Source organism: Gymnodraco acuticeps, unplaced genomic scaffold, assembly GCF_902827175.1.
Source record: "Gymnodraco acuticeps unplaced genomic scaffold, fGymAcu1.1, whole genome shotgun sequence".
Taxonomy (NCBI): Eukaryota; Metazoa; Chordata; class Actinopteri; order Perciformes; family Bathydraconidae; genus Gymnodraco; species Gymnodraco acuticeps.
The window spans coordinates 1,920,567-1,946,182 of record NW_022990014.1 but is presented as its reverse complement, the minus strand read 5'-3'; the positions used below and the strand labels follow the sequence as shown (position 1 = coordinate 1,946,182).

Below are 25,616 nucleotides of genomic sequence, written 5' to 3'. Positions count from 1 at the left end.
TCAAACATACATTTTCAAACCACACAGCGCAGATATCTTTTGTGATATATTACTTATGATCATGCACATATGTGCAGGCTATGTATTGGGCAACCTCCCAATGGTGTGAAAAAATCCAAACATTGTCCTATTGATGTCCCATTTTTTCCCCGTTTGGCTCTTGTCAGAGGTCAACCTCAAACAGCATGCGGTGGAATCAGGCGTTACTGTCATGTCACAGTGATGCATTACAAGGCCCAGGAGGTCACATCTCTGTAAACATACATTATCAGAAGCCATAGAAGACGTGGGCTGTTGACCTCACCCAGAGTTTACGGTCTATCTTCAGGGGAAAAGGGTCATGTGACGTCGGTGAGCAACTTTGTAGTTGCAATGACTTTCTTGTTGCAAATGAAGAGGGTCAAGCAATCAAGACTGGTCGGCCTCCGTGTCAGCGCCATTATCTTGCGCTGTCTGAAATGATCAATGAGCTAAAATAAAATGATCACAAGCTAAAATTGGCCTGCTAATGAAAACGGACTGTTTAAACATGCTCCTCGATGAGAAGCTGGCAAAAGAAATAGGGTGGCGTTATAAAAAACATGACACCCTGAAGGTAGCAGGAATACATTGGAGCCATTGCATTAGTTTGACCTCTCCTTTTTATATTTTGATGTTAGTGAATAATCACTTTTAAATGCATAAATTATTTAAAGAAAATGTCATGTCAGTAGGCATGTACTTTTATAAAAACAATGCATCTATGTGGATGGATGTGGATGGATGTATAGTAATACAAAGCATACATACACAGATGTTCTCAAAAGTTTATTTATCATTATTATTTATACAGGACAAGAATTCAGACACACAGCAAAGAGATACAGTCTGTAAACAGTTGAATGTGTCTATTGTCTATATGTAAATAGGTTTCATCGACACCACTCTGAAGCAGAGACTTCAAATATAAAAAAGGCACTTAGGGCAGGTGCACAGTACCGAGATAAATGCCCTTTTTCTCCATTTGAGCAATAAATAGATACTGTATGTGTGCATTCCTATTATGGTAGCATGGTTATGTAAACATGTGGTTAGCACTTTCGGGGCTGCAGAGTTCCCCAACCTACAGTGTCATGGAAGGCACAGCATTATAGAAAAATATTTATAAATAATATCCCTTGTATTCAAGTTTGCCCCACAAAATATTTGTTTTGTTGCCAATTAAATGCGATCGACTGCTGTAAGAAATTAAGTCAAAAAAATTGGGGGAAAAAACATGGAAAAAATAGATATATGTAGCAAAAATAGGTTATAATGTGATGGACGTGTAATCATACTGGAGGTATGTTTGATGTTGCTACAAAATATTAAATTCATATTTAATACTTTCTATTTCTAGAAATATAAAAGCAATTCTGAAAAGAAAGGACATTCTGTACTGTAAGTTGAAAATCACTGTTATTTCAACTCACGGAATTTACTTATAAATTATCGGTTATCTCAGCCCTTCAAAGAACAAATAAAGTTCCAGCCTGACTTGAAATCACTGCGCCACTGTTTTATTCCACTTCCATGGCGGACGCATCTTGCTCTGCGTCAGATTTCTTACAGGACACATCTTGCTCTGCGTCAGATTTCTTACAGGACACATCTTGCTCTGCGTCAGATTTCTTACAGGACACATCTTGCTCTGCGTCAGATTTTTCACGGGACACATCTTGTGAGTCTGTGGTGCTTTCGGTGCTTTGGCCGTCTGACGCAGAGCCAGGCTCCGTTCTTGTTGTAGTGTCTGGCCCCTGGGGGTCTGTTTCAGCAGAGACATCCTCAAGCTTTGATTCACCTAATAGAAATAAAAATGTTGTTAAGATTTGCACATCTTTTAAACAAATAGAAGAAAGTGGACAGTGCTGTACAACATAATGTACTCAAAAAGTAACATTCAATTGCATGCATGACCATTACACGTAAGAGGTATATGCCTTGTGTGTCATTATCACCTGAAACAGATTGATCTCCATCCATGACAACAGCAGCCGGAGGTACGGGGGCCTCGGAGGACATCTTCAGGTCGCCGGTGACCTCGGGGAGTCTGGGGGCCTGAGGTCTGGTCTTCCTCGCAGGGTTCAAGAAATAACAATACGCACATCGGAAGGCTGAAACACAAATAAAAACACTGTTCATATAGTTTATGTCAATGGCCCAATGCATTCTCAAAACAGACATAGATTAATATACATGAATGTGAAGCAGTGACAGAAAATGCCTGAGATGCATAAACACTTCAGATTGATGTGTAGCACTGGTTTGCATATTCAATCTTGTTGCATTTCTGCTTACAGGGGTCGGTAGTGGCAGAGGCATTTAAGAGCTATATGATATACTACGCTGCCAAATGCTAGAGGGCAAATGAAGGCACGGTGTTTGATGGAGACTGACAAAGAGCGTTGTGTTTCTGTAAGTCTTACCAACGTATTCAAATTCCTCTTTTAATGCCATGCCGTTATGGGACAGACACTGCTGACAGATGAGAGCGTATCTATGAGGAAGGAAACACAATCCAGTTAAGACAGAATTAAGTAGGACGTAGAGACTGGCATCATAATAACATGGAAAGATAATTCAGTACTGCGATTTTATAAGTTGGAAAACAAACAGCTTAATACATTTACTATACTTGCCCTAAACTGTATATATTTGTATTGCTTGGAGAAGATTGTGTACCTGTTCTGAGGGCCATCTCCAACAAGATACTCAATGACTCTGTCCATGGCGCCTCTGTCCCTCGGGACCACGGGTCTGGCCAGGGGCGGGCCTGGGGGGTGCATCCCTGTTAAAGCGCAATGCCTGTTAGACACAGTCCGTAGTCTTGAATACAAACTGCATTAAACAGGTTCTGCTCACAGTAAAAACTAAGTGAAAGAGTGAGGCTGAGATTGACAGTTTACTGCACAAACCATGATGGATATTACAAAAAAAACCTGCCAGCTTTTCTTAATGAATTAGCAGCGGATCTCACTTGCAAAGCACGTCCAGAATCCCTGTTGTGTTGGTGAGTAGTAATTAATATAATCTAACATCAAGAGCAATCATAGGAAGATGACTGGTCATTTCTGTGAGACTTGGCAGAGTCTCAATATCCTGCTGGTTATTAATTTACCAACATATGGAAACTCTGTGGTGACTCTTTGTATCAAATTGCTTTTCACTTTCAATTTTCGGCAGAAGCAGGTGATAACATCAAGTCATGTAAACCATTTGCGAGGTTGTTCCCAATGCCAAAGGCAATTTCACCAAGCATTAAAAGACATTTAGTGAGATTCCACCACCATTGCCCAGAGAACAAATGCCGGTCTGGCTAATTAATCATAGTTAATGTAATCGTGATTCGTGCATACCTCACAGTTAGCATTCCACATGGCAATTACAGCATGCAGCTTCCTCTAGGAACACATTTCATTTACCGGTACTTATTTGCATCTTCTATTGAGTGTTCATAGCCCATAAATAATTTATATAGAATATGCAATAACTCTGCACTCCACAGATGTCTAGCAACTGTTCTTTGAAAGGTTGTTTATAGTGTTCCCTGGCGAGCTTTCAACATTTCTAAAAGCAACCAAATATGCATGCATTACACTCTCCAGATAAATATTCTGACTGTATCAGAGGGTATGGCATATTTCTGAAACAAGCTCGAAATGTAACACTTGTCTGAGAACGGTTTTAGTTAGATATTTGAAGACTACATTAAGGTAATTACATATTCCAACTACTGTATAAGATACTGTATACCATTCTTGCTGACAACACACACCACAGAATCTTGAGCAACTGGGGACACAGAGCCAAGGAAGAGTAAATCACACCTTAATCGACCACATTATGGTGTGGTCCCCCTGTGTGCAGGTAACTCACCGACTCCTGGAACAGGTGTTCCCGGGGTCACAGGCCTCCTCATCAAGCTCTGCTGAGCAGCTATCGCCGACAGGCCCCTCTCTGGGGGTCCACCTGGAGCAGAGTGGGAAGATCGTCCAGGAAAGGTGGGCCCAGAGGCAGGAGGAGGGCGCGCAGCAGCACCGCTTGCAGGATTCACCATCACTGAGGGGGTCTTTGGCATGACATTGCGCTGGCGAAGCTCTAAAACAGATAAGATCACATTGTGCTTAACAATAGTGAGAAAGGCCAAAGGACAAGTGGAGAAAATAGTGATGGATTCAAAGCTCATCGCTACCTTGTCCTTGTTTCGGAGTCATCTGAGGGCCCACAGGAGTGGATTCAAGCTCCTATACACAAAAAACAAGGGAGTGCAAATGGTTGAATATGGAAAATAAATAGACAATGCGATTTTAATTACAGTAAGTAAAATGAATAACTTACAATTTTTCTCTTGGAATCAGGATCAAATCTCTCCAGAATCATTTTAGCATTTTTATATGTCTCAGTTTCCATAACTTCTTCAAGCTGAAAAAAAGACATTAAAAAAGGTATTATAGGATTAATGCCAACATCATTTTCCCAATGTATTGCACAAAGAAATTATTCCTATAATAACGATTGCCACGTAATTATTTGATGATCCCCTAATGTAATTAATAGGTGTTAAATGAACACACATTAATATCTTAGAATCACCTACCATAACATTACAAATAAACATGGCTGAGAAGGGCACGGTGAACTTCTCTAAACTGTACATCTTTATTTAAGTACCAACATTTCTAAATGTTTACATATAATATGAAGAATAATTACATTCACTACTTCGATAATGGAGAGTGTGAAAATCCATCAGCCCTAATTATTGAAAGTTATTAGACTTGACAGAGGATGACAAGCAATTTCTCAGATTTATTTCTTTCCTGCGCTAAATGCTATTAATTAAAGTGACATTAGCAGAGTGGTTTACTGGGTTAATGCACTGTGCCGATCAGATGCTGTCTGTGCAGATCCTAGATTAGCAAGTATCTTACTGCAAAATGCTGAGGGGATCAATAAGAGCAATACTACAAGGCTTCCTTCGTAACTTACACAATGAAGTGCAAGTCTTCACTCCACTGGAGACCACATCAAAGTTACAATGTGTTCTGTAGAGATTATGAGCTTTATAATACGTTTCTTGCACTTATCCGATGCCACAAATGCATGACAATTGTTTTCTGAAATGTCACTTTGCAGATCTCTCAAGCTCGCAGGGGTAATTTCAGGGACATTGGAGAAAATATCTGCAAAATGCTAGCGGTGCAATTTTTATAATGGCCTTATAACTACTACTGCTACACCGAGTGATATTCTGAGTCCAAACTATAAAGCATAAAAAAACAAGAGGATAAAACATGTTTCTTAACAACACTGACAGGCCTCCATTATCTTAAACTGACACTCAGTGTGTTGGCGTTTGGTTATCTCTAGTAATATTTTGGGTTTCTAAAGACGTCAAGCATCAACTACCCCGCAATCTATTGTTGGTTCTACACTCATTAAAACTCATACCTACGTTTTAAAAAATGTGTTTTAGTTCAATGATTTTGGGAAGATAGATGACCAGGTGTGATGCCAGTAGGCTCAAAATGGGAGAAACTGGTAAATGAGGGAATACAACAACAAAAAATCAATGAATGTGGTATTTACATATTTAACAAAGTGTTTTAATTGTATGTGCTTGATCTCCACAATACATGAATGTGATTACAATGTAACCGGCAACGAAAAATATAAGTTGTTTGTTTCTTGGGGCAACTCTGTCCCTGTGCACAAAGCTTTTGGTTTGTTAGCAGCAAGAACTTTATAAGTCTTCTTCATGTCTTTTGAGTAAAGAACACAGGAAATCACATATCAAAACAATCCATGTGAAACTAGACGAATATGTAAAAAATACAAAAACAAATCACTTACTATTTTCCTTTTTTGTGTTTTAAGATCTTCTAACTTCTCATCTGTAAAAACGGGGGAAAAAATAATTGTATTGGATTATAGTTATTATGGTTTCAACATAAAAAAATATAACCCTTATGTGTTCAGAAATGTGTAAATCGCAAAAAAGGATCTTACTATTTTTTTCAGTTCTTCGTGAAAAAATTATTATAAGCAACTTTCTAAGTAACCAAACCCTGAAGGAAAGAGAGAAAAGCAATGGTGATTGGTTATATTGGAGTAACAGTTTAGTATAGATGAGATTGACAATGTTGCACACTTACAATAAAGGAACTAGTAGGAAGGGAAGAGACAGTATGAGCCGTCCCATCATCTGTTCGGGCAGGTACCAGAAATACACAACTACACATGTGATCAGGTAGAGGAGAGACGAGTACAGAATCAGCCGTCCGACCCATATCTTCAGCTGCCTCTGATACTTCTCACTGTATTCTTCAAGGGTCTGTACATTCTGTGGGGGGAAAGGTAAATGAGCATTATATAAGTACGCATTGTTTTACACACATTTAGAGCTCAATATCATGTAATAGATAACAGTGAACAGTTTGTAGCTTTCAATTCAATTATCTTGTGTTTTGCATATTGTGATATACAATTATATAAATATTCTTAATAGTGTATCCCCCAACCATCATTTCAACCTTTTTGAGAACAAATGGCTATAAAGGCAAGCATGACTAAAGCAGAAACTCTAAAAAAGAAGGAATGTCCAATGGCCAACCAACGCTACGCAAACTAATAGCAAAGTTCCAACTTGTTATGGTAGGCAACAAAAATGTTTTCTTTATTTTAATATCCTGAATACATAATGAGACAAAGCATCGTATAGTAAGAGACTCTTGGTAAAATGTCCTGCTTCTGCACTCAGATCAAGAGCATTACATTAATGTTCATTTTCCCTGCAGGCATTTCCAGTAAAGCTGGGCCCTAGATATTTAAAGAGAGTGTATATTTGGAGCTTGGAGCAAATCCAGTATTTAAGACCACTTCCTTAACAGCACTTGAACATAGAGAATGTGCATCATGTCTTTACATAGATGCAAATGTAGGCAATTTCTATCAGGAATAGCTGTTGAACTTTAGACGATGAACACCAATGCAGGACTTGGAACATATCAGTAAAGTATAACATAAACCTGGAAATGACAACAGGAGCCTACCTAACAAAGAATTTGGTCGAATCATGATCAAACTTCTCTTCTGGCAGAATAGACAAATATTTATGCAAGTACTCAACTGCTTTAACAAATTGTTTAACATGTGAAGGTTACACCACTGAGCTAAAGCGCTGTTCAGCCCTTCTATAAAAAGCTGGCAGACAGAATGGGTCTCTATGGTTCTTCTATAACATGTGTGTGTGTCTGTCACTCACAGTACTGGATAAACAGCTCTTGTGTTCAGCTATACAGTCTATCGTGCATGCATTTGTGTTTATGCTGTGCTAACATGCACATTAAAAAATTATTAAAGGCAACATTTTCTTTCATAATAGGTGACAGGGTGTTTCCCGAGCATAACTCAAAACCAAACCAAAAACTGTCTCTCCACAACGTCAATGCCACCTGACCTCTTCAGTGTATATGTAGTGTCTCTTGCTTCAAGGGCAGTTGCTAAAAATATCCTAACACTAGCTTAACTGTAGAAGAGCACTAAAGCCCCGTCAGTCAGCAAATGAGGAGCTGATCTGGCATTTGTTGACACGTCTTTTTGCTTATGGTCAAGAGATGCATGCTTACACAACATGTTTTTACTTAGCATTGTTTCCATATAAAAAGTGGCTGAAGTGGTAACTAAACAACGGCCAATTGACAGCTTGTAAACCAACCCAAAAGTGTTCCAATTTATTTGCCAGAGGAAACTGAAGTGAACAATGAAAATATGACCCACATTTTTATTGACAGCCGTTTACAGACAGACCAAGTGGTTCCCAAAATAGGGGGCATGACCCCTGGGGAGGGTCCAGAGTTCAAAAAGTGGGTGGCTAAATATAAAATATTGCGTAGTATTGCACTGGGCTTGAAAACCTGTTTTTCTTACAGTGGCCCTGTACATTTGGTGCGCACAACGTTATCATACCTAATAAAGCTAATGGTCACAACTGCAACAAAAAAAAAGAAGAAGTTGTTAGGAGCTGTAGTTTATCTTTAAGTACGTTAGATGCATATTAATTTGACTGACAGCCCCTTCTGCATGCAGGAACTCATCCGACCTCAGGCTATGTTCTTGGTGTTTTGAAATCACACTTTACACTACCACTCACTTCAAAAAGATTAATCAACACTTGACTACAGTCGAGTCAAATTATTCTCTTAATCTGATAAAACTGTGTGTGAGCATACATAACAAAAAAAATATGAAGTGTAAAGCTGGAAATGTTTTTTTCATCAATAATTTCTTATATCACACTGAACTTCTTATTTATTAATTAAAAAATACTCATTACTCAAAACACTCAGTACTTTCAATGTATTTATTGCAAACTAAGATTGTCTTAGTTTGGTTATTTCAAATAGACTAGTTAGAATTACCACCAAACCGGCTATATCAATATATAGTGACCTAGCTCATGATACAATAAAGTGACAACATATTGAGCTAGAGAATGGCTTTTTTGTGCTTTGGTAAATGTATACCATGTTAACCAATCCACACACACATTTTATAAAGAAAAGCAGTATTTATTTGGCAAGCATACCTTTTCGATTCCCTCCAAAATCTCCACAGTGGATGGTTTAGCCTGTAAGAGAACAATTATGAAATCCAGATCAGAGAGAAATTATGAAACTTGCCATAATAATAGAGTTCTTTTTACATTCTACTTCTTCAAAACATGTGGAAACTTCCTATTTCGTCTTTTCATTTCTGCATATTTTGTGTCATGTGTTTCTTTTTGTTGGCAATAATATGAAGTTAGCCTGTGCATGCCAATACACCAAGAAGTGGTAGTATCTGGAAGAGCGTTAGCTTAAACATCTATATAGTTATAATGAATGCAGATCTGCATGTAACCCCTTTGTGGGCCTGAGGTATGGTGTAGTAGAAACCGTATTTGTGAGAATCCTACATCTGCCTGCAACCTGAAAGCTTATTAAATATGAAACACAAGTTTAAAACTAAACAGGATCTTTAACAAGAAAAAATATTGCTAACTGATGTGCAATTATGTCATTTGTATTACAGAAACATGAAGCAGAAAGGCATAATCAGTAAAAGATTTGAAAACAAACCCTCCACCGTGAGATGATGGCCCCCATGTTGATGAGGGATTGTAGGATATTCTATTACTGTGATCCTCCTCTGATTTCCTATAAACTCTCCACCTGTTGGCAACAGTAATGGGCTTCAATATACACTCAGTTTGCAATGTGTTTAGTACATGGAGTTAGAACTGATGCAGTGTACTTCAACATAGGGTAAAATAAGCTCTTATTACTGTGTGTAATATAGTGCCTTTTCATGTGCAATCTGTACATATTGTTCTCGATCATGTTTAGTGTATTATTTTACCTGTAGGTCTATATTATCATCTTGTTAAGTCTTTCTTATACTAGTTTTTAACAGTTGTTTCATTTATTTTAGTCTTACTTATTATTATTGTATTCTATTCATGTTGCAAGTACGGGACCAGCACAAAATAAAGTCCTTGAAATACTGCTTTCAATAACGTTACAGTGTTCAGTTTTAGATCAAACTCAGAGAGATTTTGATACAACTTTGGAGGCCGTTGTTTTCGATGCTGATACATTATAATGTGATGTATATCTATCCTTCTTACATAATATACCATTTCTAGTATGTGGTCTTTACCATTACTGATATAACTCTAAAGGGGATGGAAAAATACAATTCAGCTCCAAAAAAAACTGTCCTTGTTGCATCATCTCAAAAACTGTTTAAACCAAAACTGTACATTTTAAGTCTTATTTAAAGGGCTGCTGTTTGCAATACTTTTAGCTACGTGTACCTGTTGGAGTGAAAGTGATAACGCTGGGGTAACTGCTTATGCTCAAACATCATACACTGCCACATATAAAAGTTCACAAAGAAACACTTTGACATAGTGTTTTGAACTTATCATGGCCTCCATATGTGAATATGTCATTCAAACAATGTCTTTAAACCCTCTGCTAACTTATCCAAACAACTTAACTTAACTGCTCAAAGGCAACCTTACTTAAACCAGCGTTAACCTAACGTCACCCGTCCTCGAAGGAGAGTTGTCAGGTCGCTATTTACGACTGGTGTTTCCTAAATAACTTCTTAACCCACTTAAATGGAGCAAAGCGTCAGCCTTAGCATTGCTGGAGCTAACCAGGGGGAGCTAACCGGTAACCGCTAGCAGGTGAGGCTAACACCAAAGTAAACGTTAATCTCGATAAGCATTAGCAACGGTTGCTAACTTGGTTAACGTTCTTTGTCAAAACAAGCGAGACAAAATAATACGGCTGGAAAGTGAATGAAGGAGGGGAATATTTACCTTGGCAGTGGAGTCGTCCTGTTTGAACAGCCTGTGACAGTAAAGCAGTCCTCCTGTCCTCTTCAGACAGAGGGTGTGTGTGACACAAGATGGGGGAGTGTCTGCTGAAAGAACAGCATGGAACATGAAGAGCAGTGCTGGGTCTGAGGTCTGAGTCTGGTGAAGCCCACTCACTGTTAGTACAGTTAAACAAATACTCTTCCTATGTTGGTAGACGGGAAGAAAAAAAAGTCAAACGGTCTCGTAAAGTGCCAGCGTGGCAACTTCTTGTTGCATATGGCTAACTGTTATTGGTTATGAAGTAAGGTGGAATAAGTATACTACTCAGATATTGTAGCCTACTTAAGTAGGCTACAAGTAAAGTACCAGAGTTTAGGAATACTAAAGTCGTGCAAACAACATGTTACTCAAGTAAAAGAAGAAAAGTATTGGCATCAAAATATGCCAAAAGTAAAAAAGTCATTATGCAGATTGGTCCATTTCAGAATGATATCATATGTTCTGATTAAGATTAATGATGCATCAAAGCTCGTACAGGTGCAGCTAATTGTAGTTACTTTGTATGCTGCAGGGTAGCTTGTGAATTTACTCCAGGTTGAACTAAGTCTTATTTAGTGTTGTTTATATTTTACATCATTAATCCAAATCTGCAAAGTAACTGAAGGTATTAAATAAATGTAGTGGAGTAAAAGTACACGAATTACCTCTGAATTGAAGTGGAGTAGGTAGCAACTAATTGAAATACTAAAGTAAAGTAGGACGTCCCTCCAATTGTAATTAAGCACAGTACTTGAGTAAATCAACGTAGTTACTTTAGAGCTCTGGTTATGAATATCCAAACGTTCCACCTAGCTGGGAAATGATTATAGGCTTTTAGTTTTTGTTATTGTATATTAGACCGTTGTTATGATGAATGGTAAAAGAAGAGCACTTCTAGAGTTAGAGTTTGGCAATGCCAAAATAAATCATTAGTTCAATCTTAATTTACAAGTACTACCCTATCATTTCCCCATGTGATTTCTTAAAGTTTTAATCACAAAAATGTCACTTTGGACAAAAGTGTCTGGTAAGTGTAATGTTGTAGCCTGTGCTGTAGATTTCCTGGGGAAGTTTAAGCAGAGCTAACATTGTCAGTACAATTGGCAATGCTGTATTATAGGCCTAATATTTATGATGACAAAATTCAAAGTGTTCGATTTATAAGGCAGTTTGCACACAAAATGTAATTTTACTGTTTTAAATCCTGTATCTAATCCAACAAAACTGTTGTAACAATATACAATTGCAGTAGGTGTACTTTCCAAAGCTGATGTTTAGATTTGCAAGGTAACACATTATTCATTAGAAGTGTGAGCTCAGTTGTGGCCTCAGGGTGCTCATTAAAGCCAGAGCACATCACAACAAGCCCATTATTTGGTGAAAACTATTAAAAACAGACTAAACAATATAAACTTAAAAGAATGTGTTCCAATAACGTCAATGAGTCCGAGTCGAGATCATGTTTTAACGTCAGGTAAACACCATATATTTGTTATTTCATTAAAAATAGGTGGTTCAAATAAATATGTTTAATACATGTAAACCCAAATAGTAATGAGAGAAGTTAACACCTTTGGAGATAAACCAGATGATGCCCACCACTGCCCTATTTTAGTAAGTAAAGGGACTTTTTGCCTATTTTATGTTGGCCAAAGCAATCTGAACCATATTGCTGGTGCTTGATAAAAGGTTAGAGGATCACCAAAGTTATTAGGTTTCATCATAAGGGCATCATATATATACCAACTTAATTGCAATCAGTCAATCAATCAATCAATCAATCAATCAATGTTTATTTATATAGCCCAATATCACAAATGTTACATTTGTCTCAGTGCACTTCACAGTTTGTACAGAATATCAGTATGACAATACATACAATCGATTTGAATGGGTTGAGATATTTTAGTCATTGCCATCCCTAGCGCCACACAGATACATTGGTAAATGTACACATACCTGGGCTGAACAGCAAATCAGACATCTTGTTCCCACCGTCTCCATCCAACTCTGCTACAACATGCAGTTACCATAAGGGCTGAATCGTGGGAATAGTTACACATTCATAACAGGTTAAAACATTGGACAGTGTTAGATTATACGGCTCAACAGCTAAATGGTGCTCAAAAACTGACTGTCAGCTTCATGTTTTCTGTCTTTTCTTATGAAACTGACCTTGCTTGACAGGGTTTTGGGTTTGCTTATTTAGTAAATGTAACAGTTCTTTTCACAGCTTCGATCTTGGTTCTGGATCTCTCTGAAGAACCAGCACCTTACCGTGGTAGAGAGGTTTGTGTGCCCTGATGAACCTGGGGGCTGTGTTGTCTGGAACATTAGCCGCGTTCACACCGAGTACTTTTCACCCGTACTTTTCGCGTTTAGTTCCGTTAGTAGTACCCCTGATGTCGCGTTCACACCAAAAAAATAACTAAGTGCCGGGAACTTTTCACCCCATTTTTAGCACCTGCTGAGAGCAGATACTTTCCTGGGGGAAAAAAGTACCACAGTTCGGCCTGGGACTTCGGGTGGCAGTATACACCGTGAAGTGGTTTGCGGCCTGCCATTAAACCCAAAGCAGAAGAAGAAGAAGAAGAAGAAGAAGAAGAAGAAGAAGAAGAAGAAGAAGAAGAAGAAGAAGAAGAAGAAGAAGAAGAAGAAGAAGAAGAAGAAGAAGAAGAAGAAGAAGAAGAAGAAGAAGAAGAAGAAGAAGAAGAAGAAGAAGAAGAAGAAGAAGAAGAAGAAGAAGAAGAAGAAGAAGAAGAAGAAGAAGAAGAAGTGACGTCAGCGGCTCATTTGCGTAATCTTCCCTCAGAGAATTTATTCCCGTGTGAACGCAATCTGTATTTAGTGCCCTGGGGTATTAAGTGCCGCGGCACTAATGGCGCGTTTCCACTGCACCGGGTAGCTCGCTTTAAGCGTGCCGAGCCGTGCGGGGCCCGTTTTTGGTTGCGTTTCCACTTGGCCTAGTTTTGGCCCGGGGCTACTTTTTCACCTTTTTTCTGGCCCGACTAAATCGTGGTTCTAGGGCCAGGAACAACCAGGCTGAGTCGGGCTGAGTATGCTAAACTAGAGAGAGAATCGTTGGCAAGGGGGCTACAACTACAACAAGATGAACATATTTGACCGTGAATTAATTGTAATACACGTTTCAAAATGATGCCGAAGTAACAACATACTGATACCGGTTAGTAAAAACCATGAATTAATGCTTTGACAAGTCTGCAGACAGACGGCAGGCGAAAAACCCTTTTAAAATGCGTGTTTTCTAAATGTAGCTTGGCTAAGCTAACGTTATATGCTCCGACCGTCCACACTCACAACAACGGCCTATACAGACATAAATAAACCAGCGACTGTATTCGCCATGACACAGGCAGTCTGTGGTTTGTACTTGTTTAACTTTTGTCAAGTTTCTGAACAGATATGAAGAGCTGTGAGCTCCGAGTGCTAAGAGCTAACGGCTGTGTTGTTTTTCTGGGGCTCTCATTGAAGATGACGTCACGGCTCCGCCTACACTGCGCTACTATAGTAACTGCCCCAGTTCCTAAACTGTAATGGAAACGCAGCATTAAAGTGAGCCGGGCCTAATAAGGCCTAACCAAACCGAGCGAGGCCGAGCGAGGCCTGCAGTGGAAACGCGCCATAAGTGCCGGAACTAATTACAGCAAAGAACTCTGTGTGAACGCGGCTCTTGTGTTCCTGGTAGGGTCTCCCATGGCAAATTGGTCTCAGGCAAGGGGCCAGACTAAGATTGGTTCAAAAGACCTCATGAAAGAAAAACCAAGAAGTGAGGATACCCGGCCCGGGGGAAGCCCGGGGTCCCCTTCTGGAGCCAGGCCCAGAAGGAGGACGCGTCGGCGAGCGTCTGCTGGCCGGGCGTCTGCTGGCCGGGCTTGCCACGGAGCCCGGCTGGGCACAGCCCGAAAAAGCAACGTGGGCAACACCTCCGCTTCTCCGTCCCGCGGGCCCACCACCTATGGGAAACAGCGATGGGGTCGGGTGCGCTGCCAGAAGTGTGGCAGTGAAAGCAGAGGGTCTCGACGGACCAGAAGCTGACTTTGGGAATGTGGAACGTCACCTCTCTGGGGGGGAAGGAGCCGGAGCTTGTGCGGGAGGTGGAGCATTACCAGTTGGATCTGGTTGGGCTCACCTCTACGCACATTGTCGGCTCTGGAACCTTACTTCTGGATAGGGCTTGGACTCTATTCTTCTCCGGAGTTGCTCAAGGTGTGAGGCGCCGGGCGGGTGTGGGGATACTCACAAGTCCCCGGTTGGGTGCTTCGTTGTTGGAGTTTACCCCAGTGGACGAGAAGGTCACCTCCCGACTGCGGGTTATAGGGGGGGTAAACTGACTGTTGTGCTTATGCACCAACAGCAGTTTGGAGTATACGGCCTTCATGGAGGCCCTGGAAAGAGTCCTGTATGGGGCTCCTGAAGGGGACTCTTTAATCTTGCTGGGAGACTTCAACGCACATGTGGGCAATGATGGAGACACTTGGAGGGGCGTGATTGGGAGGAACGGCCCCCCTGATTTGAACCGGAGTGGTGGTCTGTTACTGGACTTCTGTGCTTGTCATGGATTGGCCATAACAAACACCTGGTTTGCTGGTGCTTGATAAAAGGTTAGAGGATCACCAAAGTTATTGGTTCTCATTCATAACACTCCGTTCGATGTCTCACTATGGGATGCGCCTCATCGCGGAGCAAACAGAAGCATCAATCTCATTACGCCAATCCTGATTGGCTGGTGATCTTGACGTCAGCGTCAGGGAATCCACCCCCTATAAGTAGCTTGCGCTACGTCGCATGCGTCATTCAAACACCTCTTCTCGCTTCAGAGCACATCTCGATGGTAGCCGGGCTAGCTTAACCGTCCACAGACTGAACCCAAAGCTAACTTTCGGTCGACGGGCCCTCGCCTGCGGATTTTGTTAAACTAATACGTTTACACTATACATTGACGGGGAAGGGGGTAAACACCATTAAACAGTTACACAACATAACAGAAATAATATCGATAGCAGCATCCCTAGCAACCACCTTGGTGACAATAAAAACGTTGTATAGACACAATTTCCTGAAGTAATCTTCGTAATAACTAGCAAACTAAAGATCATGTACATCCACTGCACACATAATCTGAAATAACAACTCATATTTCTCGCATAAAATGACATCAAAACGCATTTTAATGGCCAAACTAACTTTAAAATAGGCATTTTACACCGAGAATAAAACGAAGTTCGGCCATGTTTTTTTTTTCTGCAGGGAGAAATTTGAAGATCACGTGACATAGATGCCAGCCATTGGAGTGAATGGTGAAAAAAAACGTAGGGATCTTACAATTTCAGAGGCGTTTTTGTAGAAATACTACGTCCTACGTTGTGGACCAACGTAGTTATTACACGTTTTTTTATGAGACTGGGTTGGAATAGTTACACATTCATAACAGGTTAAAACACTGGCCAGTGTTAGATTATACGGCTCAAAAGCTGACTGTCAGCTTCATGTTTTCTGTCTTTTCTTATGAAACTGACCTTGTTTGACAGGGTTTTGGGTTTGCTTATTTAGTAAATGTAACAGTTCTTTTCACAGCTTCAATCTCGGTTATTAAAAAATGACATGCGAGTTGAGATGATAATGGTACATTTAAAAAAATAAAATAATAATAATAGTGGTACTTCATGCAAATGAAGCTCAAAAACCACTTAAATCAATTCTAACTGACATCAGAGCTCATGGTGTTCTTTGCATTTCCCATGAATTGTGTTCAAGTTCAGTGTTCATGTACATTTGTGCCTTTGTTGAAACTGTGAAACAGACAAAGGTCCCTGTCCTGAGTCAAGGCATGTTGATATGATGTGCTATATGTGTACCAGTAAAATATAAGGAAGCCTTTAATCAGGTAATTTCAGAGGATTAAGATCTTTTTTGCAAGAACCCAAAAGAAACAACGTTGGGATTGCAATGGAGGGTCTTTGGTGTTTGTTATTTCATTAAAAAGAGGTGGTTCAAAGAAATATGTTTAAGACTGGCTTTGGTTTATTGCTATGATTGCAAGGTGAGCTATCTACTTCAAAATCTTCTTGCATTTATTAGAGTCTAATATTTAGAATGCAGATAGACATAATGTCCCTGGTTAGAGTCTAGCTAGGGCGTTCAGGCGTTCATTTCTATGAAATGAAATTATTGTGATGTAAGATTTTCTCCATATCGCCAACCCTTCAAAAATTTAAAATATTTTATACAATCCATATAAATACTGTATAATCAGAGTGAGATGACTATAACACATATTGTGATTATGTCCAATGTGGCTGTGTGACTTGTTTTAGGAAACCTAATGATTTAAAATATATTTTAAAGATATTTAGAATGTAAAGGTTTTATATGGGGAAACACTAAAGCTGATTTATAATGTTTTTGCATTTAATATTTAATACAAACACTTAATGTTTATAGCCCTTCTGCTCCCAACTCTAATTATTTGACAATGTTTTTAGAAATATATCTTTAATATTCCATTTCATTTTATTTATTTTCTGCTTAATATTTCTCGTGAAAAGTTACCAGGATCAGATCAGGTTGGAGCCTTGATCAGGTCAAACATGGGAAGTAACTCCTACATTTATTCAGAAGGAGTTAGGTAATTCTGAAGTGCTCCTTCCATTTTGACTTAAACATCAGATTCAGTAAACAGGAAAGTCCTAAAAGTAAAGCGGTTACATGGGAGAAGCATTCTCACAACATCTTTTAGGGAAAAAAATAATCATCCTCTATACATTTTGTTGAGAACATTGATTTAACATATCTGTTATCCACAAGCTTCAGACGGGTCGAGATCAGGTCAGAGGTTTAGTCTAAATGCTATGGAAAGAAAATCGTTCTGCTCGTTAACATAATTCTTGAATAATTCAAGCCTCCATTTCTACATATTTTGTCAAACTTTAATAAGAAATAAAATACCTCTTGTGACCCAGTCTCATTAAAGAATTACTCAAGACAGAGCCAACACATATTGACTGTAATGGGAATTATTCATACTGGCAAATGCAGTCTCAAAATAAAAGTATATTGAAAGATAAAGTGTTGACTTAAAAACCAGATCAATATGATCGAATTATGACAAATTAAAAACTGACCAAAAATCCCTCTGACTTCAGATTGTGATACCTGCAGATAAGTCCAATAACGGTATTTTATGATTGTAGTACATTTCAATGGGATTAGGTGCGTGCCGTAGCTGTTCCCATAGAGCTCTTTAGCTCTAATTCCAAGGAGAGGGGCAAAGTGGATCTCAGTGAGACTAAAAATGAATACATCAGGCATGTAAAACCATACTTTATGATTGTTTGTTTTTTTGTAAATTAATGAAAAACACAATGTGCAATTGTGTATGTGCAATAAAACTATATTAGTAATGTTGGTGATTTGATGTTTACAAGTCTATAATCATTTTAAATGTATTTCAATGTGTTTCCAAGTGTGAAGGTTCTTTTAAGTGACATTTTTGGGCAGTTGTTACACTAGAGACTCAATCCACCAAGAAAGAAACTAACATGCATTTCTTGATAAGGCCCAGATGCAACCAGAACTACTTTTTACAGGGGGAAAAACCTGGAATATTACACTTGAAAGTATATTCTCTAAAAAAATATATGTTTGGACTTCTCACACTCATAATATCTAGCAAAAATCTTAATAATCAAAAATATTTTTGTATTGTTGGTATCTCAGGCTGTCTTTCAAGAAGAAAAGAGAAGAAAAGCTATTTTTGTGCACCACCTTAAGCGTATCCAGAGCTAAGGACCACTACAATAATTGGTCTTTAAACCAATAAAACCAATTTTCAAAGATAATTGAGAACATGTTTCAATACATATGCATGAAAAAAGGATTTTCCATACGACCGACTCACATGCTCGTGTAATTGATTGAGGGGATGACCCGTTATATTAAATGTTATTTGAGAACCATCAAAATGCGCAAAATTGCAAATTGGCCAGCTTGTATCTGAATTAATAGCTCATTCATCATCATTATGGGTTGATACGTTAATTTAACCATTTCATTCTGTCTTAATGAGCTATAGTTGAGTTAATGTCATGTAATATATGAAAGTAGCATTTGAACAGAGGCAATGATTTGAGACAAACAGAGCAGAGACTACTTTAGAAGCATAATGGTGGCATAAATCTAATCAGGCTGCAGTTCATGTTGCATGATTTCTTTACATTTTGGAGGAATATTATAGCTAAACACATAATACAAAATTCCACCATGAAGAGGAGATAATAGGCGTGAAGTGCTGGTATGTTTTTTTGTTGCCAGTGTTTGATGAGATTTGATGGATTTCAATATTTTTGATGTAACAGCTGGTATGTCAGTTGTAAATACTGCACTGCATAAGATTCAAATGTGGGGACAATGTGTTTTAAGAAGCTATGTTTGGGTGTGTATTCTTGCTTTTAAAGTATAATAGGAATAAATAAACTGCATGTGGTGATTTTTGGTATAATCATTTGTATATATAACCCATAGCCTATATATTTTAGTGCTCAGTTGGCTCAGTGAAGAAGACCCTGAGCTGCCAGCCCTTCATCTGGCGCTGAGTGACTGCATTTGACCATTATGGGTCTTTGCTGTCTTCTAGTTCCACCTTAAATGCGTTTTGGCCCCGCTTGCTCCCTGTAGTTTAGGTTTGTTGTCCTCCCGCAGCAGCTGTCACCCTGCATTACTCGCAGTCAGCTAAATGAAACATTATTCTAAACATATGCATCGTAATCAGTCCGGTCACACTTACAAGAACACGCGTTAATAAGGCAATCAATCACTCTGGAACAAGCAAGTTGTTCTGTAACAGCTCATAAACAGTGTGTAATGAAGAATTGGAGGTTAGCATGACACGGCGCTGATCAGATAATCAATGTCAAAGATGCGATGAATGTCAGTAAATGTAGTTTTCATGTCGTTTCTATAAAATCCTCAATTTACAACAAGCAGTTCAATTACCCTGAAAATACAGTCAATTAAATAGGGGTGATTGGACAGTAGGGGCAGGATCATCGATCTTTGCATTTCTATCTCGCTGGTGGACATTTAATTTGGTTTTTCTATTAGCACCGAAATAAAGAAAATATATTAAACAACCCAAAGATTTATTTTCTTGTCAAAACCCATTCCGCGAAGGTGACAGACAGTCTTCTGCATTATGATGAATTCTTTTTTCAGTCTTGCACATTGGATATAAAACTAATCGTGTTATTGTGGGCAGTGTTTTTCTGGCCTCTGTCTTTTCCTTTTTACACCTCCATCTATCTCAATGCTTTTGTTGTATGGGTTGCAACCCTCGCTTTAGTAAAGAGCAAGGAAACATGGTGATACATCACGCCCATATTTGCTGCTCTAATCCCATTTCTTTAATGGGGATGTTCAAAAAAGCAACTTATCTCACAGTCCCTTGGGGGCATTCTGGTGTTGGCTATATTTTAACCAAGTGCAATTAACGACAGTATCAGCTTGTATCATTTAGAGGTAATGTAAAAATAATGGTAAATTATAGGGCCGGAATGACCCGTGATGGCAGGCCTCATATTCCCTGCAGCTTTCCACGTATTTTTAAATCATGCTTTAAAGTGTTTGCAGAAATCGTGTCACATCACCTAAATATGTCTTCACTTTCATGGTTAAATGTTCTTGAATATGAAATTCAACATGATATACTGCATTATTTCCAGCATTTAAATTAGGCCTACCGACTTATAGTTTGTTATAATATAGGAAATGTTTTTTTTTAGAAATGAATTTAATGTAAAAAGGCGGAAATCTGTAAAGACTTTTTTTTATTTATTTTCCAAGAACAAACACGATCAATAAATAACAGGATTTACATTTCATATTGCACAATTTTTTTTCAAGTTAAAATATTTAAATTCATACAGTCATTGATATTTTAAATACAGAGATATAGAGTTATAACAGAGACCCATAGGGACAATGGCCAATACTATTTTCATCATTTTAATTTCAGTGCTTGTTTATCAGCCCTTTTCAAGCCTCTTTTGAGTGGACCGTAAAGAAATGTTACCCATAATTGAGTCCTAATTTTTGCACGAAATACAGATCATGAATTTGGACTATTGGTACATTTACAGGCCAATTTGTAGGCTACTTGATGCTCCTATTGGCTTGTACATCCAGTGTTAAACAATAAAAAAACATTCAGCAAGTCACACAAAATAAAAAATAAATAAAAATAGTTTACCATCCACAATTCGTGAAGCATTTTCCAGGGCGATCAATAATTCAATCGTCAACTATCAGTAGGACTATCCATGATATTTGCAAAATATTTCACGATTTACAATTCACATGTTTTATAATTAACATATTGGTGATGTCCCAACAGGAACGAATAAAATAGCACTATAGCCATTTTTACAGGCGCAGACAGATTGTAAAATCAGGCTATTTAGTCTGAACTTTCGCCTTGCTCGGTTCCCCAATGTGTGTGCTGAGTGAACAGGTCCTAATGGGATTACACACCTATGAAAATACTGGATTTTATATGGTTCAGCAATGAAAATAAAAGAGATGCTACTGTGTGTCGAGGTATTTCCATTCAGCAAACACAATTTGAGGGGCTCTTTGTTGGCTGCTTTGTGTGTAATATGTGTAAACCCTATGTGTCATATATTATTCTCATCCACTGCATCTGTGCAGCAGGACTGTCGCTTTGTTCCAGCTCTTTTGTATGTCTAATGACTTCCCTCCGCGGGTTGTTAGCACTTGACAGCGGGTCTCAAAACGAGGAACTTTCTTACAGTCATGTATTCAAAGGAGCTCCATCTAGGTACATGATTGGCAATTTTTGTCATGATCCTCTCATTATTAACATAAAAATTGACACGAAAGACGCGGTGCAAAATTATATGCACCCTTCTAGCTTATTAGGGGGGTCCCCATAGAGCAGAGGCTGGGTGTAGGAGAAGCATCCCTGCCAAAGGCTCAGTCTATTAGGCCTAGTGAAGAAAGATATGCTGCTGGGCAGAAATGCAGGACCTTCTGCTATCCAAATTTAGATAGCATAATTAGCTTATGTTTAAATCTTTAAAAAAAGATGGAGTCAAGATAGTTAGACTTGGTTCGTCACGCTGAATATTTGACAGTTGAGCCGTAGAAATATGGAATGTAATTTCAGTTGTTGGATTAATTTGTGGGAATTGCAGATATAAATAAATGCATTTCAAATGGTGTATTGATTGAGGCGTGAAGACAGAATGGATATACTGCATGGTTTGTTATTTTTCCAAACATCTATAAATTAATCCAGCATACAAATCGGTCTACTGGCACAACACAAGGGCACAAGCTTTTAGAAAAAGATTGTTGTGAGTTGCAACATTTTCGCTGCTAGTCTGTTTTTCCTTATAAAGTATTCTGGACTTGATCACACTTTTAATCTAAATGTGTGTGTTACAATGCTGCCTACGAGACGAATTATTTACCCAGGAGTGTTTTTTATTTTATTATATGGCCTGTCCTCTAAAGTCGGACTAGGGCAAAAAAAGGGGAAAGGTTGTGTGTTGATGAGTTATCTGTTGAGTGACGTTTCTTCTCGTTGGTCTGGTGAGGGGACTGAGGTCTTGCTGAGAACAGCAGCAGAATACGGCAGAAATCCACTCTCGGATCTTTGCCCGGAAGCTGTGCAGGTAAAGTCCGCGCTCGCGCTCCTGGCGCCCAGCGCGCTCGCGGCCTGGCTGCTGTGGCAGCTCAGACACGAGCAGGGCCCGGCTGACGGCACGCTCGCCGCCGCTGCCGCACACGCAGCCGCCGCTGCCGCTGAGGCCGCCGCGGAGGGATTCAGGCCTGGGGGTGACTGGTAGAGTCCCGGGTGTCTGAAGCCGCACAGGAGCTCCGGTCGCGAGTAGGGGTGGGAGAGTGCCCGGAAGGTGTCGAGGGGGCGCATGGAAGCGGCGAAAGGTGACGACGCGGCACTGGAGGCGGCTGCCGCGGCTGCTGCTGCGGTGACACCGACGTGCGGGTAGTAATGTAGAGGCATGTGCGAGTGGAAAGGGTAAGGTAGACTTCCTGTAGCTGCAGCGTGCGTCATCATGTAAGTGTAGAAGCTGGGGTCTGCTGGATGGGGCCAGGACATCGCCAGACGCTGCCTTTTATCCTTCATCCGCCTGTTCTGGAACCACACCTGCACACAGAGTCAAAACAAGGCCCATGTTGAAGCTGCCATGTCGTTGTAAAGCTCTAAATGTAGCCCTCTGAAGATGGACACCACTGATGCTAAAATGCCCTGGAAATGCTCTTTTCATTAATCAATCATCACATGATGCAGCAGTTAAAATCTACCAAATAACTTAAATATGTCAACTATTTTTATTTATTTTTCAATTGTAAAGGGTTATAGGATAAATGTATTGTGGTCTACACATAACGGTTGAATTCATTAGCTCCCATGGGCAGTAAATAAAAGGGTTATTGTGTGTAGCCTGGTAAAAATAATAATAGCACAATGCAACATTTTGCAAGCATAAATTAAGAAAAATATTTCCTACAACAGAGTATTATAATTATTATTATTTTGATGGCCACAGCATGGTTTTCTTCTGCACAAACACAGGAATAATGAAGATGAATGTGTACCTTAATGGTGGTCTCGGGCAGATTAAGCGATGCGGCTAATTCACATCTTCTCGGTCTTGAAACGTAATTTTCCCGGTAAAACTCTTTTTCCAGTCTTCCGATTTGTTCTCTGGTGAAAGCAGTCCGATATCTTCTCACTTGGTCGCTATTTGAATTGTTTGATCCACCAGATAAATTACCGTTCATATTCTGGAGGGAATTGGAGCTTATGTTGGATCCAGAGTCTGAAAAACCTAAAAAAAAAAAATGTAAAACACATTGTTATTTGTATACTATATAAAAGATAAAACGTGTGTGTTGGCCTGCACTTCATCTAAAGGATTTATGTTAGTAATGATAAAACAAAAAAAGATTGATTTAAAAAAAAAAAAAGAGCAATTGGTGAACATTTTTGTTAATATTTCAATCATGTTGCATTCATCCAGTGTAGGCTATATTGTATAATAATAATTATAATAATAAAAGTAGTAACAAAAATAACAGTTATATTGTTAATAATACACATAATAAATACAATACTACAAATAATTGTAATAATGTTGCTTGAATTTAGTTGAAGTCCTCTTTTCTGGCTAGGGTAAATAATAGCAGTAATAATATCTAAATGTAATAGCAGAAAAAGAAAAGATAAATATTGAAACAAATGTAATCTTACCTTTGTTGTTCTCCTTGTGCTGGCTCGGGGATCGATGCGAGGGGCATCCCACCTCCACATCGCTGTTTATATCTGAATCTGGAGAAACTTCGGAGTAAAGACTCATTTTCTTCCTGCTTTCTGACGAAGAAATTTCCGCTGAAGAGGTATTTTCACTGTTGTGGTGCGAGCCGAAAAGACTGTCAATTTCAAATTTGCTTTTCGTAGAGATGTCCCCCAGATTTCCATGGAGAGAAGCCGAAGTTATTCTAGGGCTTAGTCGTCCGCTGTGCTGAGAGTTTTCCAGGGCCTCCAGCACTGAATTTCCAGGCGTGTCTGAGAGCCTCTTCCCTGCGACCGGACTGTGCAGACCTCTCTCCATCAATATCATCTCTTTTCTTATCCTCTCCATCATTAAGCCGAGCAAGACGAGAGAGAGAAAAAAAAAACGCCACACAACACTTGTCCAGGGGGGGCTGGAGCACCAATGAGTTGTGTCGGAGCTTAAATCCGCATGCAACTCAGCAACTGTCTCTAAATAACTGTCTCTAAACCTTTTTATAAGCAAGACGCAAAAAATGAAAGAATCTGAATGCAATCGACGAGCGACTGCTCAAAATGAGCCGTGCATCCTCCCCACAGCAGCAAAATGTCATTCATCAAAAAGTGGTTGCTGTTCGTTGTTAAAATGCTCGGCTGACGTTGCTCCAATGATCATTTATTGTAACAGGTTTATAAGCAAATAAATAGGAGAGGGCTGTCACTTGATGATGGAGGCGGCCTTCGGTCAGACGAATAATATCCAAGTGGAGAGCAAGAGAGGAGTGAGGAGCGAGGTGCTTGTCCCTGGGTTGATCTCTGAGTCTGTTTTAGATTGCTCTGGGGTTTGGCCTCTTGGGTGAAATTGACAGTCTGATTAATAAAATGAGCGCTGCAACATTTCCCTCTTCATTTAGGAATATTATTATGCTTTGATTCTCTATTGTTTCCCTCCTCTCTCACTCCCCCCCCCTCTCTAATCGTTGTTCTTTTTATTTATTCTCTCTTTTTTTTACCAGTTCTGCGACTTTAATCAGTATGCGAAGTGCATTAGGATAAAGGTGCTTGTTTGTAATGAGAGATTAAGATTATTATTTTTTTCTACTTTTAAAAACCATGCTGATTTTTGTGCATTTCATACTTTTCCTTGTTTTGCTGAATTGCTCCACACACCTCGTCAACGACACATTTTGATGTGGTGATGATGCTGGCATTAGTACACAATTAGCGACATGTTTATATCCGCTTGAATTAATACAGAAGTATATTATTTCTATTTCATGGAAGACTCCTTCAAAATCGTGTTTATAATCTTTTTATTAAATGATAGTTTGATAATTTAGAGGTCATTTTTCCATTTTCTTTGTTCCTTTTAAATGACTCTGATGCTGAATTTTAACGAATTACTTAGATTTAACAGCGTTTATTTGAATATTTGTCGTTTTTACCACAATCTGTTCGAAGCAATTTCTTCCAAATCGAAAAATATGTTTACCTGTATGGCTTTTAGGGTATTAACAAAAAAATAACTGCCAGATTTATTCAACATATTAACTCTACCGGAGAATCGATGTGTAAAGACATAACCCCATGCATGGACTCGTGGTTTCTCATTGTGAAATGACGATAAAGGCACCATGAGATGATCCTCTGTGCGTCCTCTGGCGCCTCCTGCAGGTTTTAATATGAATTACTGTCATTCATGTGAGGTTTTGAATGGGAGGTGTGGGCTGTAGTTTACCTGAAAACCTGACTTATGTCTATCCTGAGCACTCTGTGAGCATTTCCATGAAATATAAGCTATAAGCGATATGAAAATTGCATGGATAGATGGATAATACAACCCTATATTTTAATTAG

General features: G+C 39.1%; 2 protein-coding genes across 3 annotated transcripts; both read right to left on the bottom strand.

The window, feature by feature from the left end:
- Positions 1-792: 792 nt before the first annotated feature.
- Positions 793-10,499, bottom strand: lnpa (limb and neural patterns a). Of its 2 annotated transcripts, XM_034213240.1 has the most exons (14): positions 10,388-10,488; positions 9,138-9,230; positions 8,606-8,647; positions 6,174-6,361; positions 6,028-6,086; positions 5,872-5,912; positions 4,357-4,440; positions 4,211-4,262; positions 3,895-4,116; positions 2,701-2,806; positions 2,445-2,515; positions 1,977-2,132; positions 1,664-1,819; positions 793-1,630 (listed from the first exon to the last, which is right to left on the bottom strand). In XM_034213240.1, the coding sequence occupies exons 2-14, from the start codon at positions 9,162-9,164 to the stop codon at positions 1,539-1,541; spliced, it is 1,296 nt and encodes a 431-aa protein (XP_034069131.1). In that variant the 5' UTR covers positions 9,165-9,230; positions 10,388-10,488; the 3' UTR covers positions 793-1,538. The 2 variants fall into 2 exon arrangements, with proteins under 2 accessions (XP_034069131.1, XP_034069130.1); XM_034213239.1 differs by having other exon boundaries at positions 793-1,819; positions 10,388-10,499.
- Positions 10,500-21,847: 11,348 nt separating this feature from the next.
- evx2 (even-skipped homeobox 2) lies at positions 21,848-24,132 on the bottom strand. Its single transcript, XM_034213493.1, has 3 exons — positions 23,739-24,132; positions 23,084-23,316; positions 21,848-22,631 (listed from the first exon to the last, which is right to left on the bottom strand). Exons 1-3 carry the CDS (start codon positions 24,130-24,132, stop codon positions 22,020-22,022), a joined length of 1,239 nt encoding a protein of 412 aa, XP_034069384.1. The 3' UTR covers positions 21,848-22,019.
- Positions 24,133-25,616: the final 1,484 nt, after the last annotated feature.

Coding starts and splice junctions, on each gene's coding strand:
- lnpa (XM_034213239.1), bottom strand. CDS start 9,164: ATGGGGGCCATCATCTCACGGTGGAGG. Junction 4,117..4,210: donor GACTCCGAAACAAGGACAAG/GTAGCGATGAGC, acceptor TATCTGTTTTAG/AGCTTCGCCAGCGCAATGTC. Junction 1,820..1,976: donor TGGAGATCAATCTGTTTCAG/GTGATAATGACA, acceptor TATTTCTATTAG/GTGAATCAAAGCTTGAGGAT.
- evx2 (XM_034213493.1), bottom strand. CDS start 24,132: ATGATGGAGAGGATAAGAAAAGAGATGATATTGATGGAGAGAGGTCTG. Junction 23,317..23,738: donor GCACAAGGAGAACAACAAAG/GTAAGATTACAT, acceptor TTTTTTTTTTAG/GTTTTTCAGACTCTGGATCC. Junction 22,632..23,083: donor TGCCCGAGACCACCATTAAG/GTACACATTCAT, acceptor CTCTGTGTGCAG/GTGTGGTTCCAGAACAGGCG.